Below are 24974 nucleotides of genomic sequence, written 5' to 3' on the forward strand. Positions count from 1 at the left end.
GTGACCCTGGGTAAGTCTCCTGGCCCAAATCCTCAAGGGTATGTAAGTGCCTGACTCCCAACAGGCTCGATAAGTTCCTTCTGGGAGGAGTAATGACCCTGCTGCTGGCACCTGTTGAGCTCTAGTTACCCATGGGGCAGCTTTTGGATAGCACCTCAGGGCATGCTGGGAGCTCAGACGTGGCAACTACAAGTGAACTGCAGAGAGGAGGCGGCCAGTTTTGTGGCTATGGCGCTGCGCTAGGACTCTGGTGGTCTGGGTCGTGTCAGGCTCTCCATGCACTTGGCACACCCATGCAGGAATGGGGCTAGTGCCAGTTGGGGTTAGCGGGCAGGTGGTGTGGCTGGCCTGTGATACGCCAGAGGTCAGACCAGATGACCTGGCAGTCCCTTCTGGCCCAGAACTGTCTTTGTGTGACATTTCCATCTGCCTGGATCACTGCCCTCAGCGTCACATGGAGCAGCCATAGGCTATGTCAATACTGCAGGCTTCTCGTACAAGAACGGCCGTTCTTGCCCAGAAACTTGAGGAGTGTCTATGTTGCACATGCATTCTTGCACAAGTAAATTTACAGTAAAGCATCGCAACAGAGGGCTTTTTGCTCAAGAGTTATTCCTCTCCCCGCAAGGAATAAGCCCTCTCGCGCAAGAAGGCAGTGTGGATGGGCAACAGGGGTTCTTGCGCAATAGAGCGTCCACACTGCCATGGATGCTCTTGTGCAAAAGCACATGGCAGTGTGGACCCACTCTTGCACAAGTACTTTTCCGCAAGAACTCTTGTGCAAAAAGCCTGCGGTGTAGACGTAGCTTAAGAGCTGCTCTCTAATCTGCTGGCTTGCAATGGCCAGCTAGGGCTCATTCTAGTCCCTGTGATACACCCTACACTAGAGACAGTGGTCCCTGTGAGCCGGGCACTGGTGCAGTGGCTCAGGGGTTTCCAGTGCTGCCCAGCTGATTAGCACAGCGCCCACTGCTAGGTTTTGTTCTCCTGGTGGTGCACATTCAGACATGCCTCCGTGCACATAAAAATGTATTCCACACCTGGATGGAAAAAATCTGCACGTGGATGGCAAAGATTAGAGGGAACATTGTCTAGAGCCCTGCAAATCTGTGGATATCTGCAGATATCTGCATCCACGGATGTGGACGCAAATATCTGTGGCTCTTTTTTGTGGGTAAGGATACAAATGTTCATAGAATCATAGAACCATAGAGCTGGAAGAGACCTCAGAAGGTCATCAAGTCCAGCCCCCTGCTCTAGGCGGGACCAATCCCAACTAAATCAGCCCAGCCAGGGCTTTGTCAAGCCAAGACGTAAACACCCCTAGGGATGGAGACTCCACTACTTCCCTAGGGAACCCATTCCAGTGCTTCCCCACCCGCCTAGGGAAATAGTTTTTCCTAATATCCAACCTGGACCTCTCCCACCACAACTTGAGACCATTGCTCCTTGTTCTGCCATCTGTCACTACTGAGAACAGCCTCTCTCCAGCCTCTTTGGAACCTCCCTTCAGGAAGTTGAAGGCTGCTATCAAATCCCCCCTCACTCTTTGCTTCTGCAGACTAAACAGACCCAACTCCCTCAGCCTCTCCTCGTAGGTCATATGCTCCAGCCCCCGAATCATTTTGGTTGCCCTCCACTGGACCCCCTCCAATGCATGCACATCCTTTTTGTAGTGGGGGGCCCAGAACTGGACACAATACTCCAGGGCTGTGTCTAAACTGGCAAGTTTTTTCCGCAAAATCATCTGCTTTTGGCGATGGGGGCTGTTTTGCGCAAAAGCACGTCTAGATTGGCACGGACGTTTTTCTGCAAAAAGTGCTTTTGTGGAAAAGCGTCCATGCCAATCTAGACGCTCTTTTCTGCAAATGCTTTTAACGGAAAACTTTTCCAATAAAGCATTTGCGGAAAATCATGCCAGTCTAGACGTAGCCCAGATGTTGTATCTAGAACCCTGAAAATTTGGAGAAATCCACGGCTCATTTTCGCAGATGCGGATACAACTTTTGTATTTGTGCAGGGCTCTAGATAGGCCCTCCCCTGCAGAAGGTGGGAAGGGGGAGAAGTGCATTCTCTGGCCAGCTGACGATTCCCCTGCCCCCAGTGAAGGAGAGGTTGGTGGGGCCGCAGCAGGACAGTCCAGCAAGCACCAGGCCTGTGGGGAGCTCTGTGTGCACCTATGAATTGTGACCAGCCTTGGCCCAGGAATTCTGGGTTTGACGAGTTTGACTTTGACAGCCTTGGAGTGAGGAGCTGACTCCCCCAGCCCCGAGAGCTGTACTCCTGGGAAGCGCGTGCTGCCTTCCAGAGACAAGCCCCCTCCTCTGCATTGGGCAGGCTCCGCTGGACCCCATCGGCACGCTCAGAGCAAAGTGGCCGCTTGGCCTGGGGGGAAGGGGGAAATTCCGCGTTATGCAAATGACTGTTCTGGAAACACCCACCAGCCTCCCCTTTGTTCATTATACCTGTCAGCGGCGAGCGCCGAGGACGAGACCACTGCCGGGAGGAGAAAGGGGGAGGCTGGTGTGTGAGTGTTAGAGCCGGGCACTGCGTTCTTCACCCCTTTCCCACGAAACACAGCCCTGGCTGGACCGAGCCCAGACCCTGGGGGAGGGAGCGGTGAGGGGGCGGGATTGATTAGGGACAAAGGTGCTGGAAGCGCGCCTCTCCCTCCCCCCCCCGCGGCCGGCCGGTGGGCGCGTCGGAACGTCGGCTTAAAGTCAGGCGTGTTGCAGCGTTCCGAATTAGAACGCTCGAGGTGCCAACGTTCCGGGCCCGGCTCCCCGCGCAGCCGCCCCGTGCCCCTGCGGAGCCAGCTGCCATGGCGCTCAAAGTGCGGGTGGTTTACTGGTAAGCCGCGGGCGGGTGGCCGCAGCCCCGGAGCCGGGAAGCAGGCTGGCGTGCAGACAGCGACTCCCGCCTGCTCGGGGCCTCCAGCCCCGGAGAGAAGGGACTTCCCCCCCGCCCCCCCCGCCCCAGGAGATAAGGGACACCCCCCCAGCTCCCCCTCTTTCAGCCAAATGCGGGGGTTCGTTGCCCGACAGCGCAACCCGCGGCTCGGGAGCAGCAGCGCTGTCCATGGGCGTGCCAGGGCCGGGCTGTGCGCTGCTGGAGCTGGCGCCCCGGGCAGCGGGTGGGGCTCAGGTCCCCGCTCGGGACGGGATTGTGGTGAAAGGGGGGTTGCGGTGCAAGGAGGCTGCAGAGGGTAGGGCGGGCCCATTCAGCCAAGCGCCCCATTGAGAGCTCCCGCTTTCCCTGCCCCAGACCGGTGGGGAATGACCCTGCGCTGCCTTGTTGGGGCGGGGCTGGGCTGGCTGGGGGCCTGTTTCATGTCCCCGTGACACCAGCTGCCTGGATTGGAAGGTGACTGCACTGAGGCCTTGGCTGTTTGGGGCTTCATGAGCCCTGCCTAGGTGTGCCGGGGGGCTAGGGGCCCCCTGCCCCACAGGCTGAGTGAGCCCTGCCTAGGTGTGCCGGGGGGCTAGGGGCCCCCTGCCCCACAGGCTGAGTGAGACCTGCCTAGGTGTGCCGGGGGGCTAGGGGCCCCCTGCCCCACAGGCTGAGTGAGACCTGCCTAGGTGTGCCGGGGGGCTAGGGGGCCCCCTGCCCCACAGGCTGAGTGAGCCCTGCCTAGGTGTGCCGGGGGGCTAGGGGGCCCCCTGCCCCACAGGCTGAGTGAGCCCTGCCTAGGTGTGCCGGGGGGCTAGGGGGCCCCTGCCCCACAGGCTGAGTGAGACCTGCCTAGGTGTGCTGGGGGACTAGGGGGCCCCTGCCCCACAGGACGGGTGAACCTGCTTGCAGCAGGCACTGGCTAAGTGGGTGGTGGCCTGATGCTGTCAGGGGAGTCCCCGTTTATATCTGGCTCTGTGGCTGTGAACCGCCGGCTATCCCGCCACCGCTGCCCACGTTCAGCCAGCGCTCGAAATAGGCATGGTCACGCGAGAATAGACTGCAGGTGGCTTGCTTACCACAGGGCACCTTACTCCTGCCCTGCTGCAGCCTTGGTTAAGTGAAACTCTGCCAGGGTGCTCCACAGCCCCCCTTCTGCTACAGCTGGGCAGTTATTTTTGATGGGGGGCACTTGAAGATTTTGGTGAAGGGTCAAGGGCTGCACTTTTCTATAGAGGGGGGTGCAGGGCCTGGGAGGGAGGTTGGGTAAAGGAGGGGGTGCTAACCTGGGGCTGGGGATGCAGGGTCTGGGAGGGTGTGGGGTGCAGGAGGAAAAGTTATTTTTCTTTTTCCCATAAGAGGGGTCACCGAATGACTCGGCAGCTCCATACGGGGTGTTACAGAACAGTGTTGGGTGTCTTGCAACAGGCTCCTGTTCCTGGCCAAAGGCACCATCCAACACTCTGTTCCCCTGCCTGCTAGAGCCACTGGCTGCCTGGGCATCTGAAATAGCACCGGGAGGCCTGGGATCAGTTGTCTGTCAATGCAGCTGGCTGCTCTCTTGCCCCTCCCGTAGGGAGTGGCTAGGGGCAGTAGGTTGCCGCACCAGCAGGTGTGGGTGCAAAGTGAAGGCACACCCTGTTCTCAGTAGTAGCAGTTAGCAGCTGCAAGTAAAGTCAGAGACTGATGCAACCTATGTGCAGTGAAGGAAGCACCTGGCAAGAAGGACCAGCCTTTGTCTTAAACTAACAAGGCCAACAACTGGCAACCGTCAGCCTCTTCAGTGGGCTTTGGCCCTCCCAGTTGTGTAACGTTGTTCTCTGTGGGCCAGTAGTGATGGCTCAAAACCCATTTGCCATCTAGTGTCCTGTCCCATAGCGGACAACACTCTACTACTTCTAGAGACAGCGCTGCCTTGTGGATAGAGCTCCAGACTGGGATTCAGGATTCCTAGCTTGGACCCTAACTCACTTGGGTGACCGTGGACAAGTTCTTCCCCTTCTGTAGAAGGGAGCTACGTGCTGCTCCTTTGCAGAGCACTTGGAGGCTGGTGGAGGAAAGCACTGGGGGAAGGGGGGGGGGGATATTTTGCAGGCTAATGTGGCTCCCTTTTGCCTTGAATGCCAGAACTCCAGGAGGGGTTTTCAGGGAGATTAGGTGTGCAGCGCCTGTTTGAATTTCGGCCTTGGGCCTGTCCTTGCTTGGAGTCTAGATGCTGAAATAACTCTTCTTTGTCTCCTTGCAGTGGGGCCTGAGGATACAGTCCCAAGGTAAGTGTGATGGGTTAGGTCACAGGGGTCCCCGTGGGGCTGTCACCTGGCCTGCTGGTCACACTGAAAAGCCTGCCGGCTGTACTCTGGGGTGCCCCACCATGCTGTTTTGCTGGGCCAGATGCTCTGGTCTGCTCCAGCCAAGGCCCAGAGTTGGAGTAACAGCCCCCAACACAGACACTGCACCAGGAGGTCTGGGAAGGTTCAGCTTGCCTGCACCCTTGAAAAGGGGCCAAACCCCCCAAGAATCCCATCTTACGCTGTAAAAAGTTTTACACAGCAAAAGCACATGAGGTTCACACTATTTATCAATGAGCTGTGCACAGCTGTGCAGCTACTTAAATCCTACTTTAATAAACATGATTATCAAAGCTGGTGTAATTGCAAGTGAAAACAGACCGATCAAAGCTAGTTAAACAAAACATGCCAGTTAAGCCTAATACCCTGAGAGTTACAGGTCATAATTCTCGTCTTAGTCCTCGCTCCAGGTAAAATCCTTCCAGACAGGTGATCTTGTCTCTGGCCTGGCTCTAGCAGCCTCTTGAGTTCTTTCTCAGGATTTTTTCATGGGTATCCTGATAAGGGTGGGCCAGGCAGTTTGACAAGCCTGCTGAAGATGTCGATTGCTTCCCATTCCTTAAATAGAATTTTCCTAGGGCAGGAAACCTTTGTCTAACTCTAGCTCAAGCGTCTCCAGCCTTTTTAAGCATGAGATCCCTTTTTGAATTGAAATGCAAATCCAGGATCCACCTCAAACCCAAACACCCTTGCCCTGCCTCCTTCCTGCCCCTTCTCCAAGGCCCTGCCATCCTCCCTCCTTCCCCATCCTTCCTCCCTTTCATCAGGCTAGGGGCATAGTGTGGGGAAAGGGGATGAGGACTCTGATCTGGGGCTAATGAATTTGGTGTGTGGGAGAGGTTCTGAGCTGAGCCTGGGCAGGGAGTTGAGGTGCAGGGTGTTGGCTCTGGGATGGAGTTTGGGTGTGGGGGGACTCAGGACTAAGGCAGTGATTTGGGGTGCAGGAGGGTTCGGAATGCAGGCTTCAGCTGGGCACCGCTTACCGCAGGTGGCTCCTGGGGGGTGGTGCTAGGGACTAAGTCAGGCTTTCCCCTCCCCTGGCCTTGCACCACTCCCAAAAGCAGCCAGCAAACTCTCTCCATCCCTGCCCCCCTCTGCTCTGTGGAGATGGGATATTGGGTGGAGGGAGGTGCACCCTGACATCAGCACCCCTCCTCTCCTTCCTCTGCCCTGCACAGCAAGCAAGGCAGAGGGCAGGAGCTACATGACAGTGCTTAGAAGGGCAGATGAAGTGCTGGCACTTGACAGCCTCTTGGCCAAACCTGTCAGGATCCCCTGTCAAAGGCTCCAAGATCTACCAGCAGATCCCGCTCTACTGGTTGGGGACCACTGCTCTAACTCCATGTGGGAAAAGCACTAGATTCAAGATGGATTCCAGTACCAGGTGGCATGGTCACGTGTCTTTGCAGGCCCAACCATAGTTTGGGCTTATAGGAACAGCAAAATCATTTATGGATGGTCTTGGTCACTGGGCCATTAAGTTCCTTAAGTACCACTAATGGCTTTCACTAGAAGACTTTGAGTAAAACAGGCTTCCCAACTTCACATACAAGAATGATCCAGCCGCACAAATAGAATATACGCGTTCAGGGGGTCAAAAGCTCTTGATAGGTGACTTGCTTTGTTTTGCGTGAAGTATATTCAAGCTGTGCTTATGAGTGCCATGTTCCAAGTGACCTGCTCCCTCAGTTAACTCTGGGGGCATGACCTGGATGGATGTGTCATTCCTGTTTCCAGCCTTAGAGTTACTGCCCATCTGCAGGGACAGGAGGTTCTCCTCCAGAGAGCTGAGCTGTAGCATGTCCCAGGAGCAGCTCCAGTCCTCTTGCCCTTGCCTGACCCAGCGAGAAGCTCTTGGCTTTTCCTCCTCTGTGGGTCCCCAGTTGGCAGCCTGGGCTGCCTGGCCTGAAGTAGCTGTGCTGATGAGAACGGGTATGCGTGGAAGCCGGCTGTTGGACTAGAAAGGGGCACTGCATGTGCAGCAGGCCCTGTGGCCTGGCTGGGTGAGGCATGGCTCGCTGGCGGAGGCCGTAGCAATGGTGAGAACGGCATTCCTTCGGTGGCTAGGGGTGTGAAGGAACAGCAGAGCCAGGATTCGGTGGGGGCAAGTCCTGATGAGCACCAGTCGGGTATTAACGCTGGGTTCTGCTTTCCTCTCTAGTATCGACAGCTCAAGAAGGAACTTGAAAAGCAGTTCCCAGGCAAGCTGGAGATAGTGAGTATCCTGGGACGGACCACGGCACTTGGCTTTTGTCTGCCTGCTACCCAAGCAGTGACTGTGCTTGGCCAAGGAATAGCCATGTCCTCTCGAGCCAGTTCTGTACTCCCCAAACTCCCCTCGTCCTCAGTGGGAACCTGCGATGCAGCACGAGGCTCTAAAGTCTCCTCGGTCAGGTCCCAGCAGATGAGGGAATGGTCAGACTGAGAGCTCGCCCTGTCCAGCATAAATGAAGATCTGGCTTCCCTAATACAAGTCACTTAATAGGTGCGAGAAGGGCCCATGATGACCCTCTCACTGACCCTGTGCCAGAGAATTGCCCTGTATTTCTGCATGGGCTCAGAACCTCCCGTTGCAGGTTGGTTGATCTCGCTTGAGAACTGCAGGCAGCGCTCCTGTTGCATTAGGAATCTGCAGGAGGAACTAACATGCTTAAAATAGCCCAGGCCCTTGGGGCTCTTCATTCTCAAGGTGACTCCTTCCTCTTCTCCGCTTAGACTGGCGAAGGGACCCCTCAGGTCACGGGATGGTTTGAAGTGACAGTTGCAGGCAAACTGGTGCATTCGAAAATGGTGAGTCGTCTCTGCCTCCCCTCCCCAGTCCCTAACTGAGCTGCTCAGCTCCTGAACCAGAGCCTGGGGTGGGGGGGGTATCAGGCTAGTAGATTTTGTGCTCTAGCCATGCAGTAGGGCAGCAGGGGGGCTAGAGTGCCAGCATGGGCCCCCCAATGTTGGGGGGGGGGTGCTTGAGCCTCAGGAGCCAGATCCAGGCAAGCCAGTGGCCACACCCAGCCCCGGGCCTGAGGTTCCCCACCCCTGCCTTAAAACAATCAGAACAGCCGTACCGCATCAGACCAGGGGTCCATCCTGTCCTCCATCAGCGGCCAATGCCAGGTGCCCCAGAGGGAATGAAGAGAACAGGCAATTCTCCAGTGACCCGTTCCCAGCTTTTGGCAAACAGCCTTTGACGGCTGTGAGCTCTGAGTCTTATGTGACCAGCTTTGGGGGGCTGGGGAGGGAGTGTGGGGTTGGCAGCAGCTGTGCTAACTCGCTGCTCTCTGGCAGAATGGAGATGGCTTTGTGGATAACAGCACCAAGCTTTCCAAGATCGTGGCCGCCATTAAAGAGGCGTTGGCTTGGGGCTAGGACCAGCGGAATGCACCAGTGGCTTCGTACATAGCAGAGGTAAGGTGGTGGATCTGGCTAGTCCATTAGCTTGCTCTCAGCCCTTCCTCCTTGAATACGTGCAGGTGGCTTTCTAGAAGGAGGTCTCTAACCAAGGTCCAACCCCCTCAGCATAGGCATAACAAAGATGGGGCACTCGAAAGCAATGCAAAAAGTCTGGCTCCTTGGATTAAACTTGGCGCAAGGGTTCAAAAAGTGGGTGATTCTGGTGAGCTCAGGCCCTGTGAATCCATGCAGTGCTGAAAGACTTGCCTGCTTAGTAAATTGTGCATGCATCCCCCTGAATCAAGCCTAGAACACTGGGTCTTGGATCCTAAATCCCTGCCCGCAAAAACTCCTACCTAAGGAACAGTCCTCAAGCTCAGTTCTGGGAAGTCTCTTGGGTCCTTATTTAAACGCTAGAGGGCACCACTACACTCCTCCTGCATGCTGCAGTACAGCAGAAGAGCAGTAGCTGCTACTTCAGGTGCACCCCACTGGAAAGGACCTTGGAGCCTTGAGTTCAGTCCAGAATCCTAGAAGATCAGGGCTGGAAGAGACCTTGGGAGGTCTAGTCCAAACTCCTGCTCGAACCAGGACCAAGCCCATCTAAATCATCCAGCCAGGACTATTGCCGGCAGCTCCAGTGCAGAATTCTGTGCATCAACTTTGATCTGTCTCCATCTTCAAACTAACTTACCCCCACTACTCAGTTTTGGAAGCCGTCCCAGACCCAGACCCCCTCTTCTGAGAGCTAGGAGCCTTCTCACTTCCACCTAAACGTATTCAGAGCAACCATTGGCTCTTGAGCCAATGTCCTCGAGCACAGGTAGCTCTTCCGGTGGTTCCCCCAATCCGATTTCCTGTCAGCCTGCACTTGGCTAGGCTAAATAAGCCAAGCTCTTCCAATTCCCCCCCCCCCATAGGATGGGCTCTTCATCCACCTTAGCATGCTAATAGCCCCTCTCTGCACCTAGTCCAGTCTGATGCTTTTGTTACACTGCCACTCTGAACGTGCTACATTCCTTCTCTTCCTCTAGCGGGATGAAAACTTGCTTCGTTCAACTCTGCCGAGCGCTTGATGACGGGAGTTGCCGAAATGTCGCCTGACGCGTGGCCGTTCCCAGAAGCCTTTGCGCAGGATGCCGGTTTGAACAAAAGCAGAGAATCCAGCTCTGTGCTTGGCATTGCTTTATATCTGTACACCTGTCTGGAGTCAATACGCCCTCCGACGTGCCCTGTTAATCACCATGGTGGTGCCTGTAACTTTTGAGTAATTGAGTTAACGTCACTGTTCAGCCTTGCAGAAAGATCTGACTGGTAATAGCTGGAATGAAGGCTGGTACGTAAGGGAAGGTCACCACCTGGGAAGAATCTTATCCATCAGTATGGCTCTGGGTTCTGCAGAGACATCTCCCTTGGGTGTGGGGAGATTCCCCACTCCTTGTCAGGTGAGAACTGGGAGGGAACAGCTAGAACATGTATAAACAGACAAGTGAGTCACTTAAAAGACAAGTTTTAATTTTAACACCACTCCCAATGCTTAGGCAAAGTCTACACTTACACCATGGCCGTGGCATCGGGTATGTCAACCACCTAAATGAGGGGAGTAGCTATTGGGGTCGGAGCCCATTTATGCAAGTGCTTCACAGCTCTTGCTGTGCTGGGGAGGGGGGTTCCTACCCCAAGGGTGTAGTTACAGCATAGTAAAGGGGTGGTGCAGGCATGGCCTTAGGCTGGTGTCAAAACAATTTTTCCCTCTTCTGCAGACCCTCATGTGGTCCTGACACATCCCACGGAGATGGCCCAACCAGGCTGCAGAGCTTGCTCGCAAAATGTAACCTAACTCTTGGTGTTCTGAATGGCAGTACCGCATTCTCCTCCCCTCCCTGCCCTGCTCACCCAGTGTGGCAACTCTGTGGGTTTTTTATTGTAGGGTTAACTTTGTTGCACTTCAGAAAAGTCTCAAATAAAATAATGAAAATGAACTGTTGTGTAGTGGCTTCTTTCTAGTGCTTGCTATCGTACCAAGCACACATAGCAGAGTCTCCTTTGCCTTTGTTCTTCTATCCAGTACTGTGGGGAAGGGGGAAAGCAGCGAGTGACTTCCTGCTTCATTGCCATCTGAATCTCGTGCAAGCAGCATTCCAGGTCCTATCAGGCTCAAAGTAGCAAGCTCCTTCCACCTACACACGTCACTCCAGCAACCCTGCTGCAGCCCTTCCACTTTCCAGCCTTCCTTTCAAGCTTGGTAGTGGGACTCTGTACAGTGTCACCTTAAAAGCAAGGGCCTGGCTGCTTTCGGTGACATCATTTCTCCTGCCACATCGCCAGTTCTTGTCATGGCTTTGATGTGCAATGCCCCTCGCCCCCACGCCTTGGAAGCATTTGCAGGTCCAGTCTGTGTTGACGCTGCTTCAGGCTACTGTAGCATAGGGTGCTGCAAGGCAGAGCTGGATGGAGGGTGACCAGCGCAGTAGCAGAGGGCTGTGCATGGGACTGAAATCATGGACTCTGGGCACAATGCCCACCCCTGTGCCGGCGTGTTCTTAGTTTCACTTTAGCAAATGCTAAAACAAATCTCCATTTTTAAAAAAATGAATCTGCTGGGCCCAAGTTACCTCTGTAATGTGTCCCTCTGGTAAGTCGCCAGTGAGGGAGTAAATCCCGTGTGTGCTGGGGCTGGGCCGGGAGGTCTCTGCAGCAGAGTGAGACTGGCTCAGAGCTCTGACCTTCCATTGACATGGCAACTTGATGCCCTTTGCTTCCCGCCCCGGTGCCGGTTTTATAATTTTTACCCTTTAATCCAACAAGCCTGGTTTTGTTCTTAAGTGACCAGATCAAATGTGGAACTTGGGAACCCATGAGCATGTCTGGTGTGCTTGGGGATGAGCTCAGTGTCTCCCCCTCCTCTCTCTTCCCTTGCCCCCCTTCCCAGTAGACTGGTGTTAAATGAGGCCTGTTGCCTGAGCATGGTTTAGGAGACCGCCCCGTGGGGGTGGTCTTAGTTCAGATCGACTGGCAATCAGCACTCTCCCCTTAAATGAGGAAAGGAAAATGGGTGGGCTTGCAAGTCAGGCCTAAACCAGAGAGGTTCCAGTTGTCCCCGACTTGCAGCGTGACAGCACCTCTGTTGCCCAATCCTTCTGAGGAGCAGCTGAGGTCAGATTCCCTTTGTGTTTGTCAAGTGGTCCAGGAGACATGACAGGAGAGGACAAAATTTATTAAAAACCAAACTAGGTTTGGATCTAGGACCTGGAATGCTGCTTTCACGAGATTCAAACTGCAATAAAGAATGAGGTCGCTCACCGCTTTTCCCCTTCCCCAGAGTACTGGATAGAAGAATGATGCTCCAATTGCAAGGGAAAGGGGATTCTGCTGTGTGTGTCTGGTCAGACTGAACTACCTTTAGTACTTTGTCTAATTATAGACATTTTACTGCAATCTGGCAGCAGCTCCGGTGAAGACACAAGGATGCCCTCGGGTGCCTGCAATGATAAATGCAGGTAGTGTAAAATAGTGATTTCCTGAAGAAAGGCAAATCTAGGAAAGCATTTCTTTCTATTGGGGTAGTCCCCTGAGGAACCAAGTCAGGATCAGCTGTCCAGTTTTGCTGGGCTGCTGTAGAAAAGCGTAAGGGGAGAGAGATGTGGCATTTAGGACACCTGTATCTTTGAAGAATAAGGCAGAGTGAATTTGGAATTGTCTTGTAGGGGGGTTATCCAAGTGCAAATGAAGGCCCTGCTGGATGGGCTGGCCAAGAACAGGGCTCCGTTATGTTCCCCGTACACAGAGTAGGGGCTATCACTGCTCCCAAAGAGTGTGTGTCTATTTTAAACATCGATAGCTGATCGTCGTTTGCAAATCATTGTCCTTCCTAGCCAGTGAGGGCAGGACAAGAAGTAACTGACTGAATTTGTAGCAGAGGAGAATCATGATGGATACTAAAACAGACTTTCTAACTGAGGAAAGCTAAGCCCTGGTACAGGTGGGTATGTTGGCGACTGGCCCCAGGGAGGTTGGGTAATTCACATCCCTGAGTTTTTAAGAACTGGTTGGACAGATCCCTGTGTGCACTGGAGGGCTAGCTGACCTCTTGTGGTCCTTTCCAGCCCTACATTCCTATGATAATGCTTCCAAGGCTCAGTCCTGCCAACACACTTTGCACATGCTGCTCTAAAGCAACTAAGAGTTAATAGAGTCCTAGTCTCAGTGTGGATACCTCTCCAGCTAGCAATCAATAAAACCATCAACTGTTTTGTCCCTGTAGGCCACCTTTAGGTTGTAACAATTTTCCTACTTGGTCAAATTTCCCTGATGTTTGAACATGGCATTAGGCATGGGTATATTTGCTAAGGCGGCTCACATGTCAATAGTATTTTCAGCTCAAAAAGAGAAAGCAGAGCATGTGGGAGAAGTGAAAAGCTGTCTAAGACGTGTCCAAGGGTACCGGAAGTATTGGACAGGAGGCATCTTACCCAGGATCGCAGGGTCCCATGGACAGAAGGTGCTTCAGAGAGGTGGTTTTGGCACCAACACCAGTTGATGTGGCTTGTGATCGGGGCAGCTGGCATAACATTGACCCTGCTCGGTATGAATTGACACCGCGCACGTCAAGGCCACCTGACAGGGCCTGGAGGCAAGTGGCCAGGTTTGATGCAGGGAGAACAAATGTGCACGAGCTGGTGTTAGACCCATATGGCAATAGCCTATCGGCCCCACTGGCCACTGCTGGGGGTAGATGTGGCTCGTGAGGGTTTCAGAGTGATACGTGGGGCTAGTTGGCCTGACGCATGCGAGCGGCTCACATAGGGGAGGTTCATGTGCTTAGTACAAAGGGCTTGATATCATTCGTGCACTGGAGGGGGCTGCCAAAGCTTTTGCAAGGTATATAATGGGGAGATTGGTGCGAACATGCTGAGGGGTTGGCATGTTACTTTTAAGGAAGGTTAGCATGAGCATGAGGGATTCAGCAGGGCGCAGAGGAAGCTTGGCATATTACATACAGGGAATGTTGGCGTGATGTGTACAGTGCTGCTTAGTGTGACCTGTGCCAGGGGGTTAATGTATTATCTGTAGGCAAAGTGGACATGATGTGTGTCAGGAATTTAGCACATTACATCTATGCAAAATTGGCATGGACATGTGAGGGTTTGGCATGTTACGTGTAGGTAAGGTTGGCATGACATGTACTAGAGGTTCCCGATGTAACTTGTACCGGGGTAGGCAAGGCAGGCGAGATGCATGTGGGCAGTGCTTAGCATAACTTGTTCCAGAGGCCTAGCGTGTTACATATAGTGGAGTTTGCGGTGACATATGTGGGGGACATGTGGCAAGATGTTTTCCAGGGCTTTGTCTTGTTACATGTATGCGCGGTTTGGTAGGACCCACCTTGGGGGCACTTGGTGTGATGTGTGCCGCAGAAGTTTAGCACATTACGTGTAGGAGAGGTTAACATGACATATGCCAGTGTAGCGTGTTAGATGTGACGCACGTGACGGGAGCTTGGCATGGCTTGTTCTAGTTTCGCATGTTCTATGTAGGCATGGTTTTGTGTGACACATGGGGGCATGTGCCATTACTTATCCCAGAGATTTAGCATGTTACACGTAGGCAAGGTTGGAGTGACACACACCAGAGGCAGTTGGCATGACTTATGCCAGTTTAGTATGTTACACGTAGGCACTGTTTGATGTGGTGCACATGGCGTGACTTGTGCCAGGGTTTGGCTTACACACCATCACAATATGGTGCGACACACGTGGCGTGATTTGTGCCGGGGTTTGGCGTGCTACACGCTGGCACGGTTCGGTGCATGTGGTGTGACTTGTGCAGGGGCTCGGTGTGTTACACGCCGGAACAGTTCGGTGCACCGCACCAAACTGTGGTGTGACTAGTGCAGGCTCGGCGTGTTAAATGCTGGCACGGTTCGGTTCGGCGCACATGGCATGACTAGTGCAGGAGCTCGGTGTGTTAAATGCTGGCATGGTTTGGTTCGGCAGGTGTGGCGTGATTTGTGCTGGGGCTGAGCGTGTTACACGCCGGCACGGATCGGTGCGTCGCACGTGGCGTGACTCGTGCGGGGTTCGGCGTGTTACACGCCGGCACGGTTCGGTGCGTCGCACGTGGCGTGACTCGTGCGGGGTTCGGCGTGTTACAGGCCGGCACGGTTCGGTGCGTCGCACGTGGCGTGACTCGTGCGGGGTTCGGCGTGTTACACGCCGGCACGGTTCGGTGCGTCGCACGTGGCGTGACTCGTGCGGGGTTCGGCGTGTTACACGCCGGCACGGTTCGGTGCGTCGCACGTGGCGTGACTCGTGCGGGGTTCGGCGTGTTACACGCCGGCACGGTTCGGTGCGGCGCACGTGGCGTGACTCGTGCGGGGCTCGGCGTGTTACACACCGGCACGGTTCGGTGCGGCGCACGTGGCGTGACTCGTGCGGGGTTCGGCGTGTTACACGCCGGCACGGTTCGATGCGTCGCACGTGGCGTGACTCGTGCGGGGCTCGGCGTGTTACACGCCGGCACGGTTCGGTGCGGCGCACGTGGCGTGACTCGTGCGGGGTTCGGCGTGTTACACGCCGGCACGGTTCGATGCGTCGCACGTGGCGTGACTCGTGCGGGGCTCGGCGTGTTACACGCCGGCACGGTTCGGTGCGTCGCACGTGGCGTGACTCGTGCGGGGCTCGGCGTGTTACACGCTGGCACAGTTCGATGCGTCGCACGTGGCGTGACTCGTGCGGGGTTCAGCGTGTTACACGCCGGTTCAGTGCGTCGCACGTGGCGTGACTCGTGCGGGGCTCGGCGTGTTACACGCTGGCACAGTTTGATGCATCGCACGTGGCGTGACTCGTGCGGGGTTCGGCGTGTTACACGCCTGCACGGTTCGGTGCGGCGCACGGGGCGTGACTCGTGCGGGGCTCGGCGTGTTACACGCTGGCACAGTTCGATGCGTCGCACGTGGCGTGACTCGTGCGGGGTTCAGCGTGTTACACGCCGGTTCAGTGCGTCGCACGTGGCGTGACTCGTGCGGGGCTCGGCGTGTTACACGCTGGCACAGTTTGATGCATCGCACGTGGCGTGACTCGTGCGGGGCTCGGCGTGTTACACGCCGGCACGGTTCGGTGCGGCGCACGTGGCGTGACTCGTGCGGGGCTCGGCGTGTTACACGCCGGCACGGTTCGGTGCGGCGCACGTGGCGTGACTCGTGCGGGGCTCGGCGTGTTACACGCCTGCACGGTTCGGTGCGTCGCACGTGGCGTGACTCGTGCGGGGCTCGGCGTGTTACACGCCGGCACGGTTCGGTGCGTCGCACGTGGCGTGACTCGTGCGGGGCTCGGCGTGTTACACGCCGGCACGGTTCGGTGCGTCGCACGTGGCGTGACTCGTGCGGGGCTCGGCGTGTTACACGCCGGCACGGTTCGGTGCGGCGCACGTGGCGTGACTCGTGCAGGGTTCAGCGTGTTACACGCCGGCACGGTTCGGTGCGGCGCACGTGGCGTGACTCGTGCGGGGTTCGGCGTGTTACACGCCGGCACGGTTCGGTGCGGCGCACGTGGCGTGACTCGTGCAGGGTTCAGCGTGTTACACGCTGGCACGGTTCGGTGCGGCGCACGTGGCGTGACTCGTGCGGGGTTCAGCGTGTTACACGCCGGCACGGTTCGGTGCGTCGCACGTGGCGTGACTCGTGCGGGGCTCGGCGTGTTACACGCCGGCAGGGTTCGGTGCGTCGCACGTGGCGTGACTCGTGCGGGGTTCAGCGTGTTACACGCCGGCAGGGTTCGGTGCGTCGCACGTGGCGTGACTCGTGCGGGGCTCGGCGTGTTACACGCCAGCACGGTTCGGTGCGGCGCACGTGGCGTGACTCGTGCAGGGTTCAGCGTGTTACACGCCGGCACGGTTCGGTGCGGCGCACGTGGCGTGACTCGTGCGGGGTTCGGCGTGTTACACGCTGGCACGGTTCGGTGCGGCGCACGTGGCGTGACTCGTGCGGGGTTCGGCGTGTTACACGCTGGCACGGTTCGGTGCGGCGCACGTGGCGTGACTCGTGCGGGGTTCGGCGTGTTACACGCTGGCACGGTTCGGTGCGGCGCACGTGGCGTGACTCGTGCGGGGCTCGGCGTGTTACACGCCGGCACGACACAGGCCCAGGGCTGCCTGGCGTAGCTCCCCCGGGCCAGGACACGGAACAGGGGCTCCCCTGGCTCCCTGCGCCTGGGGGGGGGGGGGCAGGGGCAGCCCGGGTGGCGCTCACAAGATGGCGCCTACCCAGCCTGGCTCACCTCAGCTGACCTCCCCTTCCCCCCCCCCTCCCGCTGCCCCGTTGCATGATGGTTAAATAGCCCAGCCGGGGAGCCCGCCATTTTCTGCTGGGGCTGGCGGGAAAGGCGCGAGAGCAGCGCGAGCGCCGGCGCGGGATTCCCAACGGCTCCAACGGCCGCTGCAGCCAGGGGCGCGAGCCACACGCACAGGTAACAGGGCGGCGCGAGACACCCCTTCCCCGGACTGCCCCTCCCCCTCGTTCGAAAAGGGGGGGGGGAGTAGAAACCGAGATCGGCTGAGGAGACAGACCCTTCCACCAAGTAAGTCCCGCCTTCCGTCTGTATCCTGCAGCTCATTGGTCGGGCGAGGCGACAGCACGGTGTCCGTGCTGATTGGCTGGATGCCCTCCGCACCCTGGGAGCCCCGAGGTCCATTGGTCACGAGCCGCGTCAATCACCGATGAGGCTTCGCGGCTCTTGCACCCCCCGCATACTGTCAGGTTACAAACCAGTTCGCAGGCGACGCTGGCCATTGGCTGGCGACGCCGGCCAATGGAGAGAAAGCCACGCTCAGCCAGGGCAGGTCACTTGACTCTAGCTAGCCAATCAAATCCAGACTTGGTGCATAGGCTTCTGGGAGATGTAGTCTTTTTTTTTAAACCCACTTGGGTGTGGATAAAGGGGGTGCTCGGACTCTTGGGGTTGCACTGTGGGGCTGCCATGTTGCCTGGGGGAGTGGGATGCCCTGGCACCACGTGGTATGGCTGGGGTTGCTGCTAAGGGCTTGGGCTGCAGCAAGTGTAAGCCAGCCCTGGGGACCCCCTTAAAATGGGGCACCCCCACTTTGGGGTCCTGCTGCCCCACTGTTTGAGAGCCACTGCATTGGACCCCAGTGCATTGCCAGAGCCCCTTGGACTGTAACCGCTAGGGCCTGCTGCCTCCCCAGAGCCCCTTGGACTGCAACCGCTAGGGCCTGCTGCCTCCCCAGAGCCCCTTGGACTGCAACCGCTAGGGCCTGCTGCCTCCCCAGAGCCCCTTGGACTGCAACCGCTAGGGCCTGCTGCCTCCCCAGAGCCCCTTGGACTGCAACCGCTAGGGCCTGCTGCCTCCCCAGAGTCCCTTGGACTGCAACCGCTAGGGCCTGCTGCCTCCCCAGAGCCCCTTGCACTGCAACCGCTAGGGCCTGCTGCCTCCCCAGAGCCCCTTGGACTGTAACCGCTAGGGCCTGCTGCTTCCCCAGAGCCCCTTGGACTGCAACCGCTAGGGCCTGCTGCCTCCCCAGAGCCCCTTGGACTGCAACCGCTGGGGCCTGCTGCCTCCCCAGAGCCCCTTGGACTGCAACCGCTAGGGCCTGCTGCCTCCCCAGAGCCGCTTGGACTGCAACCGCTAGGGCCTGCTGCCTCCCCAGAGCCCCTTGGACTGTAACCGCTAGGGCCTGCTGCTTCCCCAGAGCCCCTTGGACTGCAACCGCTAGGGCCTGCTGCCTCCCCAGAGCCCCTTGGACTGCAACCGCTAGGGCCTGCTGCCTCCCCAGAGCCCCTTGGACTGCAACCGCTAGGGCCTGCTGCCTCCCCAGAGCCCCTTGGACTGCAACCGCTGGGGCCTGCTGCCTCCCCAGAGCCCCTTGGACTGCAACCGCTAGGGCCTGCTGCCTCCCCAGAGCCCCTTGGACTGCAACCGCTAGGGCCTGCTGCCTCCCCAGAGCCCCTTGGACTGCAACCGCTGGGGCCTGCTGCCTCCCCAGAGCCCCTTGGACTGTAACCGCTGGGGCCTGCTGCCTCCCCAGAGCCCCTTGGACTGTAACCGCTAGGGCCTGCTGCCTCCCCAGAGCCCCTTGGACTGTAACCGCTAGGGCCTGCTGCTTCCCCAGAGCCCCTTGGACTGCAACCGCTAGGGCCTGCTGCCTCCCCAGAGCCCCTTGGACTGCAACCGCTAGGGCCTGCTGCCTCCCCAGAGCCCCTTGGACTGCAACCGCTAGGGCCTGCTGCCTCCCCAGAGCCCCTTGGACTGCAACCGCTGGGGCCTGCTGCCTCCCCAGAGCCCCTTGGACTGCAACCGCTAGGGCCTGCTGCCTCCCCAGAGCCCCTTGGACTGTAACCGCTAGGGCCTGCTGCCTCCCCAGAGCCCCTTGGACTGCAACCGCTGGGGCCTGCTGCCTCCCCAGAGCCCCTTGGACTGTAACCGCTAGGGCCTGCTGCCTCCCCAGAGCCCCTTGGACTGCAACCGCTAGGGCCTGCTGCTTCCCCAGAGCCCCTTGGACTGCAACCGCTAGGGCCTGCTGCCTCCCCAGAGCCCCTTGGACTGCAACCGCTAGGGCCTGCTGCTTCCCCAGAGCCCCTTGGACTGCAACCGCTGGGGCCTGCTGCCTCCCCAGAGCCCCTTGGACTGCAACCGCTGGGGCCTGCTGCCTCCCCAGAGCCCCTTGGACTGCAACCGCTAGGGCCTGCTGCTTCCCCAGAGCCCCTTGGACTGCAACCGCTGGGGCCTGCTGCCTCCCCAGAGCCCCTTGGACTGCAACCGCTGGGGCCTGCTGCCTCCCCAGAGCCCCTTGGACTGCAACCGCTGGGGCCTGCTGCCTCTCCAGAGCCCCTTGGACTGCAACCGCTGGGGCCTGCTGCCTCCCCAGAGCCCCTTGGACTGTAACCGCTGGGGCCTGCTGCCTTCCCAGAGCCCCTTGGACTGTAACCGCTGGGGCCTGCTGCCTCCCCAGAGCTGGGACTGGCACCCCTGCATTATGGCTCCCAGATCTACTTCGACTGCAACCAATGGAGCTTGCTGCCTCCCCAGAGCTGGGACTAGGACACAGGAGTCCTGGATCCTAGGCCTAAGCACTAGAACCTGCCCTCTTCCCGGAGCTAGGAAGACAACACGTCTCCTCTTCCATCCTGGGCAAGTCATGGAAATTAGCATTTTCTATTACAGCAGAAACAAAACACAGGAGCATCTGCGCAACTCTAATGTTTTTCATGGACTTTCTGGTACCTGTTTGTTTTTGTTTTCATTTAGTACCAGAAATGTTCCTTAAGCATTTATACGGTGACCTGTAGGATTCCCGTGGTATGTGAGCATCTCATAGTTGTCAAGTGCCAGAGGGGCAGCCATGTTAGTGTGTGTCTGCAAAAACAACAAGGAGTCTTGTGGCACCTTAAAGATTAACAGATAATTTGGGCATAAGCTTTTGTGTGTGAAAACCACTTTGTCAGATGCATGGAGTGGAAATCGCAGCGGTTGGTGTATACCGTACCAACCTGTGTGTACATAGTACCTATTACCTCAGCCTTTTACCCATGATATCTTATGCCCAAATAAATCTAGTAGTCTTTAAGTTGCCACAGGACTCCTTGTTATAGTTGTCAATCTATTTCTTCTCCCAACACCCTGGAAAGGCTGGGCAGTACAATTAGCTCCATTTTACCAGTAGGGAGCCACACTTGTTTAGTGACTTGTAGGTCATGTGACATGAACCCAGGTAGCCTAAATCTTAGGTTAATTCCCCCCTGCGCAATCCTTCCACCCAAATATTCTGCCATCTTTATGACCAATGTCTGTGCCCCAAGCACAGTCTGAGCCAAGCTGTTCCTAAAAAGATTAAGCTAACGTCGTCTCCCCCCTCCCCCCCTTTTTTAGCAGATTTCTTCCGCACTAAAGACCGTCCGCCATGGCCCGTACCAAGCAGACTGCTCGTAAATCCACTGGTGGGAAGGCCCCCCGTAAACAACTGGCCACCAAAGCAGCCAGGAAAAGTGCGCCCTCAACCGGGGGAGTGAAGAAACCTCACCGTTACAGGTACGTGGTGTCTGCTTTCTCTGCTGGTGTGTGAGGGACACGTAAAGGCAAGGGCTGAGTTTTGAAAAAAACAACAAATGATCTTTATCATAGCCTTAATTCCTATGTGCTATGGGTGAGGAAGTGTGGGCTAGTAGTTGGGGATTAAGACTCCTGATCTAGAATTCCTTGTGCCAGCTATGTTGCTGGCCTGCTGGTGTGACCTGGGAAAATCACTTCCCTTCCCAGTGCCTCAGTTTCCCCTCTCCTCCTTTGCCAGTCCCATCTGCTTAGCAGGTAAGCTCTTCAGAACAGGGACAGTGGCTCAGGATGGGCACATACAGGGCTGAGCACAAAAAGCCCTCGACAGAGCAGGGCTCCAAGTGGCTATTGTAATTACAGAGAATTACAAATGATTTGTAGTGAGTAGTTTTCACAACTATTACCCTCTGCTGGCTTATTAAGGCAAGTATAAGGGACACCTGCATGCGTGCAGAGTTGCTTGTAGCCAGCTCAGAAATCCATGTTCGGCAAAGCTCCTGCCCAAAGGTGGAGATTTCTTCCCTGTTCCAGTCCTTGATGGGAAGAAGCTGCTAAAGTACCACAAAGCCACTTCAAATAGAGAAAACCTTGGACGTTGTAGTGGCCTAATATTAGGGGTTGTCAGCTTTGCCAATCCCCTTTAATTACTGCACTTTCTTATTAACAGGGAAGTTTGTGAAGTGATCAGGAGTGAAATAGGTCAGTTAGTAACTTGGGGGTCCTCTTAAGTCCCCAGAGACTCTCTGTGTGTGCGCGCGCGCCCTGTCGCCCTCGGCTCCTCCGATGGCTGAGCGTGTTTGGGAGCACGGGAGTTAAATTCCGAGCCCTTCCTGCCATGCTTTTGAAATCTCTTTCAGGCCTGGCACCGTGGCCCTTCGAGAGATCCGGCGGTACCAGAAATCCACTGAGCTGCTGATTCGCAAGCTCCCGTTCCAGCGTCTGGTCCGTGAGATCGCTCAGGACTTCAAGACGGACCTGCGGTTCCAGAGCGCAGCCATCGGAGCCCTACAGGTAGGCGACTTTGTGTGTCTTCCCCGCCAGGCGGACAGAAGGAAACTTGTCTAACTTGCCCCCCAGACGGTTGGGAAACACTTTCCAGAGCGTGAGCCCGACCTGCTTTGCAATCATCATGTCTGTAGACACTAGAGATGAAGGTACGTGCTCGTCTAGAGGGTGAACGTTCCTCTGCTGCATGGAGCCTCTGGCTTCAGAATATAGAATGTGAATTCCCCACTGACATCCACAGATGACTGCATCTCAGGGCTGTGTGCATTTAGGTGGGGGAGTGAGGCTGCCATCAGCGGCAGTGCCCAGTAGCTGTGTGTAAATCGTGTCGAGCTGTCTGAGCGAACAGTGCTGCAGAAATGTAATGTTACGACTGTGCTCTGAATCTACCCGCCGGTGACAGGGGAAAGCATCCACATCTCAAAGCTGCTGGCATGTGGGTGCTGAGCAAATAGAAAGAGCTGCCGCATTTGCGCCTATGCTGCCCTCTAGTGTAGAAGGGTGAGTGAAGGTTTGGGGTCTCAGAATTGGTTTCCTCACATGCCAAATGGGGTTCAGCCGACACTTGGGAAGCACACATAGCCAGGTAGCTACTAAGCAGGTAGGGCCAGTTTTTTCCCGAGAGCTCAGCTGACATCAGAATCAACACACTTGGGGAAAAATCTGGCCCTTGGTACAATGGGAGCATTTTGATGCCTCCTAAAGAGACTATTGCGAAACAAATTGAGTTGTTACTTCTGTTGTGGTTTTTCCTTGGTAGGAAGCCAGTGAGGCTTATCTCGTGGGTCTCTTTGAAGACACCAACTTGTGTGCAATCCACGCCAAAAGAGTCACCATCATGCCAAAAGACATCCAGCTGGCGCGTCGTATCCGCGGCGAGCGGGCTTAACTCATTGGTGGCCGATACCTGCTCACACAGTGTGTTAGAATAGACTCTAGGGTTGTTTTTTTTCCTACTCCTGTTTGTAGTGGCTAGGACACAGGGAGATGTTATAAACCTATCTTAGTAATATGTAAGCGATCAGGAGAATTAAATCCTTTTGTTCACAATGTACAAGCAAAAAAACTTTAAAAAATTTTCAAGACTTGGATTTTTTGTTTTGTTTTGTTTTTGTAAACTTTTTTTCAGAATTGCAAAAAAATATATGAAACAAGGGGGAAACATTTTTGAAATATCTGGTTTTATACACAATACTTAAGTAGATGTAGGCATAACATAAGCAGCTTTGGGTCTTTGGTTTGTAAAAATATATCTGCAAAAAATCACGCTACACTATTTTTCATTATTTGATTTGTTTTTTTTTCCTTTGTATTTAGAATGGGCATGATCTTTAAACTTGTTTTTTTATTTCCATCAGTCTCGTGAAATGTGACTTGGACCTTTGTAACTTTCAGGTTTCTTCACCCTGTGGTGGGAACAAAAAAAAATAAATGTTGAACAATAACTTTTTTGTTTTCATCTGGTATTTGCTATGGCACTAGGATAGGTGTGTGTGTCATGTTCTTTATGAAATCAAAGCAACTTACCTTGTGCTGACCCACTATATCCTGTGCTTTTAAGGATCTCTGAGCCTTCTGCAAGCATTATTTAAGCCTTCCAAATCCTGGTGGGGAAAGGAGTATTAGACACATTTTGCTCATGTGGGAAATTGAAACCTGCAACTGTTGCAAGTACTTGGCCCCAAATCACACAGCAAGCCAGTGGCAGAACCAGAAATAAAACTCAGGAGTCTGGAATCCCGGTTCCTGCTCCAGCTGATGCAGAGGAAAGAACGTCGCCCTCCTTTCTTGTTGCAGAGAGACCCAGACGGCAGGGCCTCAGGACTCCTGTGTTCTTGGGCTGACTTGGTATGGCATTTACCTCCTCACTGGTACTGGCAGAGTGGCAGAGCTGTGCCACTTACTTAACACCTCTGCAATGCTTTGGGTTCATCTGTTGGAAGTAGTTATCAGGTAGACCCCCTACCCCCAAAATACTGGACACACTTGATCGCAGGTGGGGGGGGGAGGGACCGGCCGGGAGGGGGGCAGGGCTGGCTGGGAGGAAGGGGGAGGCGGGTTGGGGGCTGCGGGACTGGCCAGGAGGCAGAGGGGGCGGGAAGCAGAGCTGGGGGGGTCGGGGGCTGAGGGGGCTGGACGGGAGGGGGGGCCAGAGGAAGGGGGGAGGGAAGCAGAGCTGGTGGGGCGGGGGGTGCAGCCATTGGCTGCAGCTGGAGTCCAACAGGCCGCGCCCCCAGCAGGCACTCCCTCTAGTTGCTAGTAGAAGCCGGTGGGGGGGTGGGAGGGACTGGGAGCCACTCTCCCCACTTCCGCCCCCCCTCGCCCCCCCGGCCTGGGTTCTGCACGCAACCAGAGGCTCCCAGCTGGGAGGCGGGGCCACGATTGGCACTCTGACCCTCTGGTTGCGTGCAGAAGCCGGGCGGGGGGAGTGGCTGGGAGTCCCAGCCCCCACCCCACCCGGCTTTTACACGGGACCACAGGCTCCCAGTCGCTTCCCCGCCCCCACCAGGCTTCTGTTCGGTGCCCAGCTGGAAGTTCACAAAATATTGTACATTGCACGTGTCCGGTATTTTCTGAATTTTTCTACCGGACCGAGGGCGCAAAAACCGGACACCTGGCAACCCTAACTGGTGCTGTGCAACTGGGAAGTAGAGGGGGGTTTGACCCCTCCTTTGAACAGCCCTTTGAGAAGATGGCTGTTTAGAACTGCAGTGTATTGCTTTCAGCTCTCGTGCTCCATGCAGGCCTGACTGACCTTCATTTGGGGGTGAATTGGGAGGGGGTTGGATTATTTTTGCTGAGGGGAGACCCCCCCCAAGTGCTATACCTGTGCTGCTGTCGCATTTCAAGAACTGACAAACCCTTAGTTTCACTATGTACCAATCTTGCCCTTAAAAACTCAGATCGCACGCAACTGGCCCCTACTTCGCTGAGCCACATTCTGCTCTCTGCTCTATGCTACAGTCACTTCAGCGGAGCTACTACAGTGCTACAATGGGATGGCCAGGATCAGACTGTGGGCCACAGCTAGCTTACCAGATGTTTCCTGCTCATCTCTGCTGGTGAAGGGTCTGGAAGTTCCCGTCTGTCCTTTCTTGAAATGCCCTTGGCCCTCCAAGTGGATATTTTGTACTTGTTTTCCACAGGGGCCTGTTCTGAATGGAGCAGCCTCTCTCTCGCTGCCTTTAATGCTTACTGCTCTTAGAAAAGAAGAGTGTGCCTCTCGCGATAAGCATGGAGGGGAAGGGTTTTTGTGGGTTGGGGTTTTTGTTTTGTTTTTTGC

At 55.9% G+C, this 24974-nt stretch overlaps 1 protein-coding gene and 1 long non-coding RNA gene across 2 annotated transcripts; both read left to right on the top strand.

Moving 5' to 3' along the window:
• Positions 1 to 2694: 2694 nt before the first annotated feature.
• On the top strand, positions 2695 to 10606 carry LOC142825740 (uncharacterized). Its single transcript, XR_012900088.2, has 6 exons — positions 2695 to 2850; positions 5135 to 5159; positions 7399 to 7452; positions 7953 to 8027; positions 8520 to 8639; positions 9659 to 10606. It is a non-coding gene; the product is annotated as an uncharacterized LOC142825740 (long non-coding RNA).
• Positions 10607 to 16932: 6326 nt separating this feature from the next.
• On the top strand, positions 16933 to 23136 carry LOC102444530 (histone H3.3A). The gene is made up of 4 exons (XM_075917806.2): positions 16933 to 17089; positions 20507 to 20665; positions 21544 to 21697; positions 22452 to 23136. Exons 2-4 carry the CDS (start codon positions 20538 to 20540, stop codon positions 22578 to 22580), a joined length of 411 nt encoding a protein of 136 aa, XP_075773921.1. The 5' UTR covers positions 16933 to 17089; positions 20507 to 20537; the 3' UTR covers positions 22581 to 23136.
• The last annotated feature ends 1838 nt before the right edge of the window (positions 23137 to 24974 follow it).

This window comes from Pelodiscus sinensis, chromosome 18, assembly GCF_052426305.1.
Source record: "Pelodiscus sinensis isolate ZL-2025 chromosome 18, ASM5242630v1, whole genome shotgun sequence".
NCBI classification, from domain to species: domain Eukaryota; kingdom Metazoa; phylum Chordata; order Testudines; family Trionychidae; genus Pelodiscus; species Pelodiscus sinensis.